The sequence below is a fragment of the Aulonocara stuartgranti genome (genome assembly GCF_965226115.1).
Source record: "Aulonocara stuartgranti genome assembly, chromosome: 13".
Taxonomy (NCBI): Eukaryota; Metazoa; Chordata; class Actinopteri; order Cichliformes; family Cichlidae; genus Aulonocara; species Aulonocara stuartgranti.
In genome coordinates, this window is record NC_138949.1 from 17,953,915 (window position 1) to 17,966,822 (window position 12,908).

Genomic DNA, 12,908 nt, shown 5'->3' on the forward strand with positions numbered 1-12,908 from the left:
TTATAGCCTCTGGTTCTCCCATCTTATCATAAAAGCCTAAACATTCACATTCTTTCTCTCACACGGCGCCTAAGCTACGACCTTGGCTCCCTGTTTATCTGCTCGTGCTGAGATGGGGCAGAAAACTCCAGCATGTTCTATTCTCTTCTAATCAGACAAATAAGGCGATGACTTTCTGCGAACAGTATTCCTTATAACTCAACAGTATAATGCATCATAAACAATATCATTCATTCACAATAAATCAGCAGTCTAATGCAATGCAAATCAGTTTAAATACTGCAATAATTATCACCTTCTTCTAATTCAGGAGAATAATGCCAACTTAAACTACATAATAATTCACAATCTTTATTTCGGGGTCTAACATGGCATAAAATAATATCATAATTTTACAGACCCTACACCACCGGGCAGAACATGTTCCCTCTAAGCCTGAAGGAAAAAAGAAGGAACACACACATGTAAAGGAAGCACTCAAAACGTGCGGCTATCCTAAATGGGCGTTCTTAAAGTCAGCAAAGAGGCACAGAAAAGAAGACCAGACACCAGCGAGGGAGGACAGACGCAACAACATTGTCATCCCCTATGTAGCCGGTGTATCAGAGAAACTCAGGAGAGTTTTCTCCAAGCACGACATCCCAGTGTATTTCAGACCCAGCAACACGCTCAGACAAAAACTGGTTCACCCAAAAGACAAAACGCCAAAACACAAACTTAACAATGTGGTGTATGCTGTACAGTGCAGCGAGGAATGCTCAGACCTCTACATTGGAGAGACCAAACAGCCACTTCACAAGCGCATGGCACAACACCGAAGAGCCACCTCCACAGGACAAGACTCAGCAGTCCATCTGCATCTTAAGGATAAAGGACACTCTTTCGAGGATGCCAATGTTCACATTTTGGACAGAGAGGACAGATGGTTTGAAAGAGGAGTGAAAGAAGCCATCTATGTCCACTGTGAGCGACCATCTTTGAACAGAGGCGGGGGTTTACGACACCAACTCTCTGCCATCTATAATCCAGTTTTGAGATCCCTTCCCAGACGACTTAACGCCCACTCACATCCTGGGCCATCTGACCTCAGGAATTCGCATGATAAGGTGGGGCCAAGTTTCACAATGAACACACCCGAAACTCTGGCTGATTGGGACCCACACCCAGTTTCACACCTTGGCTCAGGCGATTAGAGGAGCATCAGGGGGTGCTTTTGTCCCTCTGTGGGGGGAAACTCCCACTAGGTTTATATCTGGGACTCTCCACCATTTGACCTTAGAACTGAAGAAGCTTCTCGGATGAGAGGTGAAACGTCTTCAAGTAACTTAAAGAAGTCCAGACGCTTTTCTTTGCAAGCTCCTTTGACTACGATGACCTGGATGACTGAGAACCTTCACAGACATCTTGGGGGTTTTCTTCTTCTTCTTCTTTTTTAAAAAATACATCCATTTACACTGAGATTATATTACAGCATGAGTGAGCTATTAACTAATAATTTTTTTAAATAATTAATTTATCACAACTGCCCCAATAAATTAACAATGACATAAAATTAATATTCAACAGGAGTGAAATCAACTTATTAGTTTCGCGTGTGGCTCTTTGGGAAAGTTGTGTTAGTGGATAGTAAATGAGTGTATCTTATAATATTTGCATCTGTTTATAATCATTATAATAATTAAACATGCTATTGCATTAGATATTAAACCTAACGCTGTTAACGTTATTTAAACACGTGGTCCATTGTTAAGCCATTCTCTGATAAGGTCTCAGCCGTTTAGAAATCAATAACAGTGTCATGTGCCTTTAAGACGCCAGTCAGGGTGGACCCAACGTCGGCGTTAGACGCTCAGGAAGTGGATTAAACCACCAAAGATTCCCGCAGATTCGATACCGATTGTCCCAATGTTAGATACGTGTTCGTGCTAACCTGAACGTTTGGCCGAGCACGTTTATGGGCTATTTAGGACGATAATGCTGGATGGTTGCGCTCATGAAAATCACCAGGGATATATGCAGGCTGTTGGGACTCGGGAGCGGTAAGAATTCTCTTCCACTTTTCGAAACTTTCTAAACTGGTTAGATCGATCACGGACGTAATAACGAAACGCGTGTGACACGGCACATTTGGAGGACAGCTAACTCGTGAGTTACATAAACGACGTGATTGTGATATTGCTTCCCATTTGTGTTATCCTAGTGATCAAACTGAGCTCTTGGTCAAACAATGAAACTTCTCTTGGCAGTTACACCCTCGCCTGTACCGCTTCCAAGTTTGCGCAGTAAAAAAAAAGAAAAAGGAAAGAGTTCTCAGAAAATCCAAAACGCTCTCTTACACTTTCTCGCTCACGAAGCAAATAGTTATAAAGTTTACAAGCTGAAGTACACCATGTATAAAAGACAGAGATAAAGTAATGTGTGCTATAAAAAAGCAAAACAAAGATAAATGCATTCTTCGGTGCGTGTTAGTGTGATAACAATGTCTTAGATAGGGGCACATGCCCCACAGCACAGAACGAGTTTATACGCAGATTGAAAGTATTGTATGAGCTTAAAACATGTCTTTAAATAACGTGTTATGTTCCCACATGTTCCTCTTCTTCGCTTAACATGTTAACAGGTTGGCTTATGTGTGGCTCCTCTCTACAGCTGCTGATCTACACACCTTCATCGACATTTAAAAACTTTTAGGCATGCCTTGCCAACTTTAGCATTACTTAGTATTTGAGTACACATCTGGTGTGAGTAATCCTATTAGCATTTATGGAAAGCGTGGGAATATTAGATGAGAAATACACACAAACAAAATGGGATGAATAAAGTATGTGTTGTAGCAGGCAGCAGTTTCAAATTATGTTTATTTCTTAATATATGAATGTGGGAATTCCCGAGTTTATCATCCAAAAGTAGGGAAATATCTATTTGCAAAAGAGACTGGTTTGCATTCCTTCATTCTTAGATCCAGATCCATACACCTCTGTGAAGGTGTAATAAAGAGCTTAGATACTACAGAACAGTGAAAGATTTCTAGCATTTTTTTAACAGTGTCAGTTAGTAATCTCACTGATGAAGCAGTTCAGTTAAAGTGCTATAGACTTGGTTTCCTGCCACTCCAACCATTACTGGCTTTGCAGTGGTAGTGTGAGAGTCTGTAGGTGGTGCATATGCTTAATTCTCGTAACTGTTCCCAGAGTGAAGGTGTGGATATATAGCCATACCTGGAGAGGTGAACGAGGGTCATTGTGGTTATAGACTGCTGCGTCAATTTTTCTTTTAGCTGTAATAGTGATTCTGTATTGTTCAGAGCTCTCTGTTAGCATTTTAGAGGAGGTGGCACTCTCCACCTTTTACTTTTTATCTTTTTTGCTAACACTTTTTTTGTGTGCTCACATAACTTTTATGCCAGTACACAGTAGGGTTATGTTGAACCTGCTAATGCAAAGAAAGCTTTGCTGTGTAAAACTGGCTTTGTAGTGTACCTCCCCTGAGATCTTTAATGATTTTTCTTCTGTTGATTTCTGATGTAATGCAGTTGTCTTCACTCAGTCTCACGCAGAACATTTGTGCCTCGCAGCCATGTACTCTGCAAAAAACAAAACGTGTGATTGTTTCTATTTCCTACATTGTTTACATGTTTCTGTGTTTAACTGGTTTACACAACCACTTAAAACCACTGGCATATGATTAAGCAGTGCCTGTTTGAATAATAAGGTCATGCTTTCGTGAAGAAAAGTGTGGACCTGTGCAGTTTATTTTCTTGTTAGTCCCCCAGCCTGTGATGGTACGTGATTATTTAGCATTCCTGTGGAAAGAGCTCACCTTTCAGCTGTACACTAATTTAGGAAATTTCCTTGAAGTGAAGAAACAGAGGCTCTCTTGTTGCTCGTGTCTACCGATCTTGTATCACTTGTGTTTTTGGAGGACATTCCAGTATGGTAAAAATTTTTACCAACGGCCTGGTTCAAATGAGATGGAGTTGTTAACAGTGCTTATTTCTTGACATTTGAGCAGTGAGTCAGGCGCACACAACTGAAATTCCTTGCTGTCACTATGCATCCTTGGAGGCGCATTGTGATGACAGACTGGCTCTTTAACAAAGCCAGTGAGAGACATTTATATGCGAAGACACACACACACACCCCCCCCCCCCCCCCCCCCCCCGATGTACTTGAATTCACATGGAATTCCAATTCCATACAATTACAGTGACTTTTATTTTCCTATGTTTTTTACATATTGTTTAAAATATGGACAGCACCACTAAAGGACAGGCATACACAGAATCAGGAAGTTGAGTAGCTACTTGGTGTGTCTAGTTTTGTTGTATGAAATTCATAACAGTTGAATGTAAAGTGTAAAACTCTCCTGTCAATGCTTCACAAGTCACAACATGAGTAAGAGACCAAGTATGGGATTTGTCACTCTCTGGAAATCTTTGCTCATCAAATAGAAACATGACACCACATGTATTCCGGCGTAGTCCACTACTTTGCTTCCTTTTGTCTTGTCGTGTGTCTGCTGCAGTTTGACCTAAACGACTACAGTTTTGGCTTGATCAAATAAGCTGCCCCCCCTCCCCCAAGCGTATGTACACAAAATCCCACATTTAGAGCAGTGGCTTTCCTTTTTTCCCCTCTTCTCAGTACTCCAGCTTCTCAGAAAGCAGTACTCAGGGCAGCTGTATGTGTTGTGTGGCGGGCTTGTGGCAGTGCTAAAGATAATTATTACTAAATGCCTCTCAAAGAAACAACCTGATTTGGCGTCTCTGAGCAATTTTCAGTTCTGTTTCCTTTATTTTATTTTACATGCTTTTCCTGGTGGTTCATATAAGAAAGGATTACATAATCCTTCCTGTCTCCACCCAGTGTTGTTTAAAAATTTGGCACATCATCACTGGTCATTGTGGTTAGACCGGAATATAAATGAGACAGGCTAACCTAACACACAGAGGACTCTTTAATATAACACATTAAGGTAACTTGAAAATGTTGGAACAGAGTTTTTGTACTCTCCTTTGCTGCAGGGGATGCCTGCTGCTTGCATTTAATCTTTTCTTGGTTTATAGAGGCTGAAATGAGTAAAGGAAAGAGAAGCGTGCGGTCATATTAAACGATGGTTCTGCCCATCTCGTCTCATATTACACTATGCATTTTCACAGAAAGTCTTTTCCCTTTTCCCCTGACAGGGAAGGAAATTTTAAATGGCGTGTCAAGCTATGTTGCTGAGTGGGGTGGTGGGGAAGAAAAGTGTGTCCTTATCTAGCTACATTCTGATGATTATTATTTTTTAATACAGTATGGCTCATAGGAACAAGAGTGTAGCTGTTTCTTTAAAAAAAAAAAAAAAAAAAGATTTCATTTTGTGTATTTCCTGAAGGTCCTGTGGTCCAGGAGGAGCAGATGGACTGTGGTGCTACAAACCCTGACCCAAGTGCCACCATTGCGCAGGTAAACAATTGGTGTCAGGCTCACAGGACCTAGTGAGGACTGTAAGGGTGAGGACATTAATGATCCATTTCTCTGAATGTTTGGTTTTCTAGGATGCATTAAATGGAGAGGAGGAGTTGAGTGATGAGGAGAAAGCAAGACGGAAGGCAGAGCGACGCAAAGCCAAGAGGAAGGTGAGAGGAAAAGCCTATCTTGCTGGAAATCTATATGTCAAAGGATGTCATTCGTTTTCTGAAGTGTACCTGTGCATCCATTTCAGCGCCGTCGAAAACGTAAGAAGCAGGAGCAAAATAAGCAAAATCACAATGCTGAACAGGTAAAGATTTTAATATTCCCCTTGGAAGCGCACCCTCCTTTAGCCTCTGTGGGGTGAAAATCTAAATATTCAGCTCTTCCTCCACATTAGGATGACGAAGAGGATGGAGGTGCAGAATCTGAACTAGACGAGAGCGATTCCGAAGCAGAAGTTGGGGGTGAAGACGAGAAACAAAGGGCGCAGAAAGAAGAGGAGGGGAAATCGGAGGCCTGCTCTAAAGATCTTGCTACTCCTGCTATTGCTCCTTCAGGATATCAGGAGACCCAAGCCAGATCTGCTGAGGAGGTTGGGGCACTACACTAGTTTATTATCCATGTGTGAATAAGCCATTGTTTTTATTTTTAGTCATTAGCTATCATCACAGGCCTCAAGACAATGAATTAATAGAAGCGTTTCAAGTGAAAGCCTGTGTGCTTGTAGGCCTGGATGGCACATGATTTAACACTAGTGTCTGACTTTGTGTCCCACAGGAGCCAGAGTGGGATGTCAGCAGTGCCTTCTTTGCAAATGCTGCTAGCCATATCAAACCCAAAGGATCAAGTCGAAAGTCCAAAGAAAACAAGGAGAATGAAGCCAGGAGAGAGGTGAATGCTAACAGATGGTCTAAGAGAAGCAGCTATAGCAAAAACGCCCATATATAATAGTTCTTGCTGAGGTGGTGTTCCTGTGTTAGTTCAAAGTCTGATATGTGGGGAAAGTGGACTATGGACCATGAAAGATTTGATGAAAGCTGTGTGTGTGTTTGTAGTGTAAATACACATTTTCATGAGTATAAAGTGATGAAAATGATATATATACTTTTTTTTTTCTTCTTTGTTTTGTTCAGACAAATGGAACTGACACCATGACCAAGAAAAGTGCATCACTGACAGGTAAAGAATTGAAACTTTAAAAGTTATTCATGGAAATGGAAACAAAGGCTTCGAGGACATTGATTACACATTCATTCTGAAAGCATGTCAGCATACAGCACTGCGGTCATTTGAGCCTTTGGGAATGTTTAAAAACAAATCTTTATGTCCTGCAGAAAAAGGGATAAAGCTGGTGCAAGAGGGGCAGTATGCACAAGCAGCCAGTATGTTTACAGAAGCCATAAAATGTGATCCCAAAGATTACAGGTACAGCTTCTGTGGTCACGACTTGGGCATTACAAAAGAAATGCACATTTCACATAATATTAATTCATTTATTTATTAATTTTTTTAATGTCGTGTAGATTCTTTGGGAATCGCTCTTATTGCTATTACTGCTTGGAGCAGTATCCTCAGGCCCTGGCAGATGCTGAACGCTCCATTCAGCTGGCCCCAGACTGGCCCAAAGGATACTTCCGCAAGGGCAGTGCCCTCATGGGCATGAAGGTTGGTACAAGCTTGTAATAGCTTGTAGTCGAGTAAATAATCTACCGAAAAAGCGTTAAGCATTAGTGTTAACTCACTCACTCTGTGTGTGTTGTAGCGGTACAGTGAGGCAGAAAAGGCTATGGAGCAGGTGCTGAAGCTGGACAAAGACTGCGAGGAGGCTGTCAATAATCTATTTAACTGCAAAGTGCTGCAGTTAATGGTAACGCCTACACACAAAAGCTCTGTAGATGTGACACGTATTATTTGTATGCCTTCTCCCAATGACAGCTGTGACCCAAGGAAGTGCTTTTTTTCTTTTTTCTTTCAAGTTCCTCTTTTCCACTATTAGAGGCATTTTGGCACAAACATTTACTCGATGAGCCGACTGGAATTTTGGTGTCAAGGTCACAGTGAACTAAAATCAGTCTACTTCTTGTTAGTCTGTTGTATTAGGATTGCTTTAAAGGGATTTTTTTTTTTTTTTGGTAAACATTTGGCACATTTACTCACACTTGGCAATGAACTGCTTGGATTCTGTACTCAGAGGTTAAGGTCGCTGTGACCACCTCAACACACAATTTATTTATTTTTTTATTTTTGCCATAACTAAGAAATGGATAAGATGCCATAAAGCCATAATGTTCAAGGATCAAGTGTACACAGCCATGGTTGTAAAGTCTCTGCCAAATGGCAGACGGATGGCATACACCCTTGTGGTGGTAATTTGAGTTTCTCTCTTTCTTCCTCAGGAACTGGGCTTTGAAGAAGTGCAGAGTGTCTTGCTGTTAGATAGATTTTCAACAGTGCAGGGTGTTCTGGCATATTATTCTGAAGCAGCCAAAAGTAAGGCCAAAAAAATGACCAACAGTTTTTCTTCTGGATCAAATAAGTTTAAAGCAAAAATCATACAACTGATTTTCCGATGTATTCTCTTGTTGATGCTTTTTCTTTCCTCAGCAGCAGCTGGGAGCACAGATTCATCTGTTGTGCAACCAGGGTAGGTGACTGTAATTGAGCAGTCAAAAATAGAGTTGTTGATGAATTAGATTTTTTTTTTTTTTTTTTTTTTTTTTAAAAGCACTCTTGGTGACATTCTCTCTCTTGCAGAACTCCCTGTCAATCCCTCTGGGTGGGAAATGTGACAACTGAATTAACTGAGAAACACTTAAGGGACCTTTTTAAAATGTAAGATCCTATTCTGGTACAAAATGTTATCATTTAAACACAATATCCCTATACGAAAAATGTGGGGAGCTAAGTTAAAACTGCAGTTGTTGACTGGTCTGCTTGTGTCTCCTTGTATTGAAGGTATGGTGAAATTGAGAGTATCCGTGTGCTGCATGAGAGATTCTGTGCCTTCGTTAACTTCAGGGATGCAAGCATGGCTGCTCGTGCCATGGAGAAACTAAATGTAAGTGCGTTTTTGTTGTTTCTCCTTTGTCAGCATTATTATTTTCATAGCACCAGTTATTGCCGTGGGGTTAGATGTGTATATGTGCTTGCTGTCACAGGGTCACTGTATTGAAAACACTCGTTTAGTGGTGCGCTATCCTGACCGCCGCACTCAGAGGTCCCTTCCTATTCCACTCAAGACTTGCCTCCCTGTCACACAGCAGGGAGGCACAGCTGCTGGGTGAGACGCTAACTGGCTGCTCTTTTAAAAACTCTAGTTAAGAAAAATAATAATAATGATGATGATAATAATCATGCAACAGGACTGCAGTTTTATAACTAATGTGCAACCTGTATGTCTCTACCCAGACCCCGAAGACGCGGCCCGGTTAACGGAGATGAGTGTTACTTCTGGAGAACCACTGGCTGCCATTTTGGGGAGAAATGTCGCTACAAACACATTCCTGATCAGAAGGGCAAGGACAGGAAACCTTGGCAGCCTTGAACACAGTTTACTCTCTGCCTCATTACTGAAAAAAGAAACCGGGATACGCCGACTGTGCCAATGGGACTGGTTCTTGCCGCACAAGGTTCTCTGGGCTAAAAATATTTACTGTGGCAGACTGGATAAGAATGGCTAAAGGTTCAGAGCCAGCATTCAGGTTCTACTGGAGGGGGGGTAGTCACATGTACCACAAAGGATTTGGACCATGAAGGTTTATATTCTAACGAAAGCCCAGAGTGGATAATTTTTTTTTTTTTTTTTTTTTTTTTAGTAATAGAAGATTATCTAGAAGAGGGCAACAAAACCAGCTGGTACAGCTTTTGAATAAAAACCGTCATATTCACAGCCTTTTATGGGACATGGGATTTTATTCTTTCTTCTAAGAGGAAGAACCTAACACTTCAAGCAAACAACATAAAGAGGACGTGAAACTGCCTTTGTCTGTCATCCGAAGAAAACTAAAAGCTCTGCCATGTATGGTAGTAATGAAAGGAATACATGTGGATGTCGTTGTCTTTGGGACTTTCCTTCTTTGGAAATTTCCGTCACAAACCAGTGTCCTCCCCCCCCCCTTTTTTTTTTTTTTTGTTTTTTTTGTTTTTTTTGTTTCTAAGTAAAATTTAATTGCCATATTCTAACTATTGAGGCATATCCCATGCCCCAAACAGCTCATAGCTCGCTTAGGTCTGCAGTTATTGCTGGGGCTTCATTCCTACTTGTTCATGTTCCAGTACTGAAACATTGTTCATGATACCAAAGACATACCTGACATTTAAGTAACTCACCTATGCAGATGAGGATTTTTGTCTTGCCAATAAGCTACAGAAACCCAGAGGCGATGCCCTTTTGCCCTATGTAGCCTTACAAATGATCTTATGTGGGCGAGTGATTATAAATACAATGATTTGACTTGAAGGACTGCAAAGTTCTATGCATCAGTGCATGGATTAGGTTTATATTCAACTTTAGGTTTATTTTCACCAGTTGGCTGTTTTTTTTTGTTTTTTGTTTTTTGTTTTTGAAAGATTGAATGGTTTCACTGCAGGAGTTTTCTTGACATGTTAGTTGAGATTCCTTGTCCATAGAAAAAGTAAAAGCAACACTTGACGTAATGTAAATGCTGCTTTTATAAAGGCTGTAGTCTTTAGTTTTATTTTTGTTTGTTTTTTTTAGTCTGTCTCCAAGATGGATTTTTAACCTCTTGGCAATTTTAAGCCCAAAATGTTTGATGTTCGGAATTGCATGAAGCTTCTGTTGTGAAGTGCTTCCGTGCTGCAGACTTGTCTCTGCTTTGTGGACTGCAGGAGATCTGTTTTGTGGACCCAATTCAAACGTCAAACCTTTGGTGTTGTTGTTATCGTTGTTGTTGTTATTATTATTATTGTTATTATTATTATTATTATTATTATTGCTTTTTCTCAGCAGGAGAATGTTCTTCTTGCTTTGTTGGTACATTTGCATTGTAAACATGCAAAGTTCTTTACATCTATGCAAAAAGTCCTGAACTGATTGTCAGTTCTGTGTCAGAAATACACACCACTTCTTGAAAAGAGGAAAAAAAAATAGTAATGTACGCACACAGTTTAAAATCATACACTTATTGTTTGAACCTTGAAAACCAGTGTTTTAAAGTTTTGGGCCTCCTATTTCAGTATTTTAGTGAACTGAAGGATCTGATGGGTCTGCATTAACACGGCCTCATTCTTTCAATAGTTTTAACACTAGACCGTGCATTAAAGCCTATTAGCATCTGTTTGTGTCATTTAGTAGAAAACAGATCTTGTTTAAGTCCACACTACGTTCACTTGTAAACTATGCATAGCAGTATTTATTTTTCTATTTATACTTTTTTTTTTTCCCCCCATGTTTCCTGTATTCAACATATCCTGGGAACTGAATTTACCTTTTATTTACTGGCCATATTGTCTTTTCACTTTCTGGCCAGTTAATGAACCTCTTTCAGGTCTCTGCTGCTTAGTTCTGGCTTTAAGAGCAAACTTAAAAAAAAAAAAAAAGGTGCAAATACTGTCACATGCCGCGCTTCTGCTTTTCTTGTGTTGCTTTCGGTCTTGTGGCTGGAACTAGTGAAAAAGGAATTGGACACCAAAAGTTAAGAGTGCATTTGTCTGTTTGGCCCACTTGCTCAGTGCTTTTTGTGATCTCAGCTGTTAACTACGGTTTCATATTCCACTTAATTTTATAGATAAGTTGTGTTTTGTTTTGTTTTTTTGTGTTTTGTTTTTTGTTAAACTAGAATATTTTTAATTGAATAAATATTTCACACGAAAAAGAATTTTATTTTAATGCTTGTTTAGAGTATGCTTAGTCTCTTTACCTTGTTTCAAACTATTTCAGCAAAATGTGTTTCTGATTATACAATACACATTTATAAACAGAGCACTGCAACCTAATCTCTACAATATTTTGTATTATCATTACTGCACAGTTAAAAAAAAAAAAAAAAAAAAAAAGAGGGGGGGAAGTTTTTTTTTGTTTTTTGTTTTTTAATAAAGGAATTTGAACCACCTATCCCACCTTTCTGAGTGTCTACATGAGTAATGAGATCAACTGGTGGGGGTGGAGGGAGGAATACCAGAGGTATGTACTTAGTGCCTTCCACAAGGTGGCAGAGTTGTACTTGTAAGCTTTTCACTGACGTACAATCATCAACATGACCATCCTTTTGCCTCAGTTGGACCTCCAGAAACCAACATGTAAATTTGAGTCATTCCTCTTCCTGGAAACCAAAACCATGACATGGTAAATCTAATCGGGCCAGGCTGGAGTGGGGAAACTATGGTAACCATCTCATCATTAGTAGGAGACCTTTACATGGCGAACATTACATTTAGACCAGTGGGAAGTCACGATTGCACTAAGGAAGTGTATGTGTTTTGTGGTGGTGGTAGGGGGGGCATTATCATTATGTAACTGATGACATTTTTAATAGAGGAACTGAGCCTGATGCCACCGATAACTTAAACTGCAAAATTAAAATGACTCATATGTTCAAGGTTTATTAGGATGAGTAGTACTCAGGGTGCAGTAACAGTTGTTATAATGCATTTAAGAGTTTTTGAGGCAACCCTGAAAAAGTGAGGTTATATCAGCTTTGGCAAAAAGACATTTTCAGGGAAATCTTGTGTCCCAAGAGTTTTACTCATTTTAGGATCCTAACTGAGTGAGAAGTACTAGCATAGAATCTCTAAATACTTAGAAAGGAAGGACTGGTGTTTTCTTTCTTACCACAAGACACAATGGACCATAGTGACACTGTTACAAAAACAAATGATCAAAATAACTGAGAAGTGATCATATCATGTAAACAGCAGCATTTTCCATCTGAAGCCACAATTTGCTAATGCAGAATATGCATTTGATTTCCAATAATTTGTTGAACCCAAAGGTGAACATTACAGTACAGCAATTTATTAAAGTCTGCTTGTTATGAAGTTGTTGGCCCCTGTGAAGGACTTTCTAATGCGGGTTTAAAAAAAAAAAAAGACATCAGTATTAAACTTGTCAGTGTGTTGTTGTCTTATAACTCAGTTACTCTTTTTGGGCATTGCTGTATTTCCAGTCTTTAGGATTACTAACAATTTTTTTTTGGGACATTGGGACAGTGTGGTTTCAATGCAATAGATCCATGTCAGCAACATCTGTAATTACATTATTAAGAAGTCTAGAACATGACAAGTTGGACTGGAGTCCTTATGAATTCTCATTTGCATCTTTTCTTGACATCATGATTTTCTTTGAGGCCAAGAAAAAGTTATTAGGAGACGACAAAGAAGTTAATGATATCCTGAAATTTTAAATTCCCCTAATTGTATCAATTATATCAATGTAGAGTACCCACTTAAAACTGTCGTTTTTAGCTGTATGAATGTCTGAAAATGATTTTCTTT

General features: G+C 39.6%; 1 protein-coding gene across 2 annotated transcripts; it reads left to right on the forward strand.

The window, feature by feature from the left end:
* The first annotated feature begins 1,821 nt into the window (after positions 1-1,821).
* On the forward strand, positions 1,822-9,270 carry LOC309720391 (uncharacterized protein). Of its 2 annotated transcripts, none has more exons than XM_082557284.1 (16): positions 1,822-2,039; positions 5,377-5,447; positions 5,540-5,620; positions 5,707-5,763; positions 5,854-6,048; positions 6,234-6,347; positions 6,590-6,635; positions 6,791-6,881; positions 6,980-7,121; positions 7,219-7,323; positions 7,853-7,946; positions 8,061-8,100; positions 8,211-8,288; positions 8,412-8,514; positions 8,615-8,736; positions 8,865-9,270. In XM_082557284.1, exons 1-16 carry the CDS (start codon positions 1,982-1,984, stop codon positions 8,998-9,000), a joined length of 1,533 nt encoding a protein of 510 aa, XP_082413410.1. In that variant the 5' UTR covers positions 1,822-1,981; the 3' UTR covers positions 9,001-9,270. The 2 variants fall into 2 exon arrangements, with proteins under 2 accessions (XP_082413410.1, XP_082413411.1); XM_082557285.1 differs by having other exon boundaries at positions 1,823-2,039; positions 8,064-8,100.
* Positions 9,271-12,908: the final 3,638 nt, after the last annotated feature.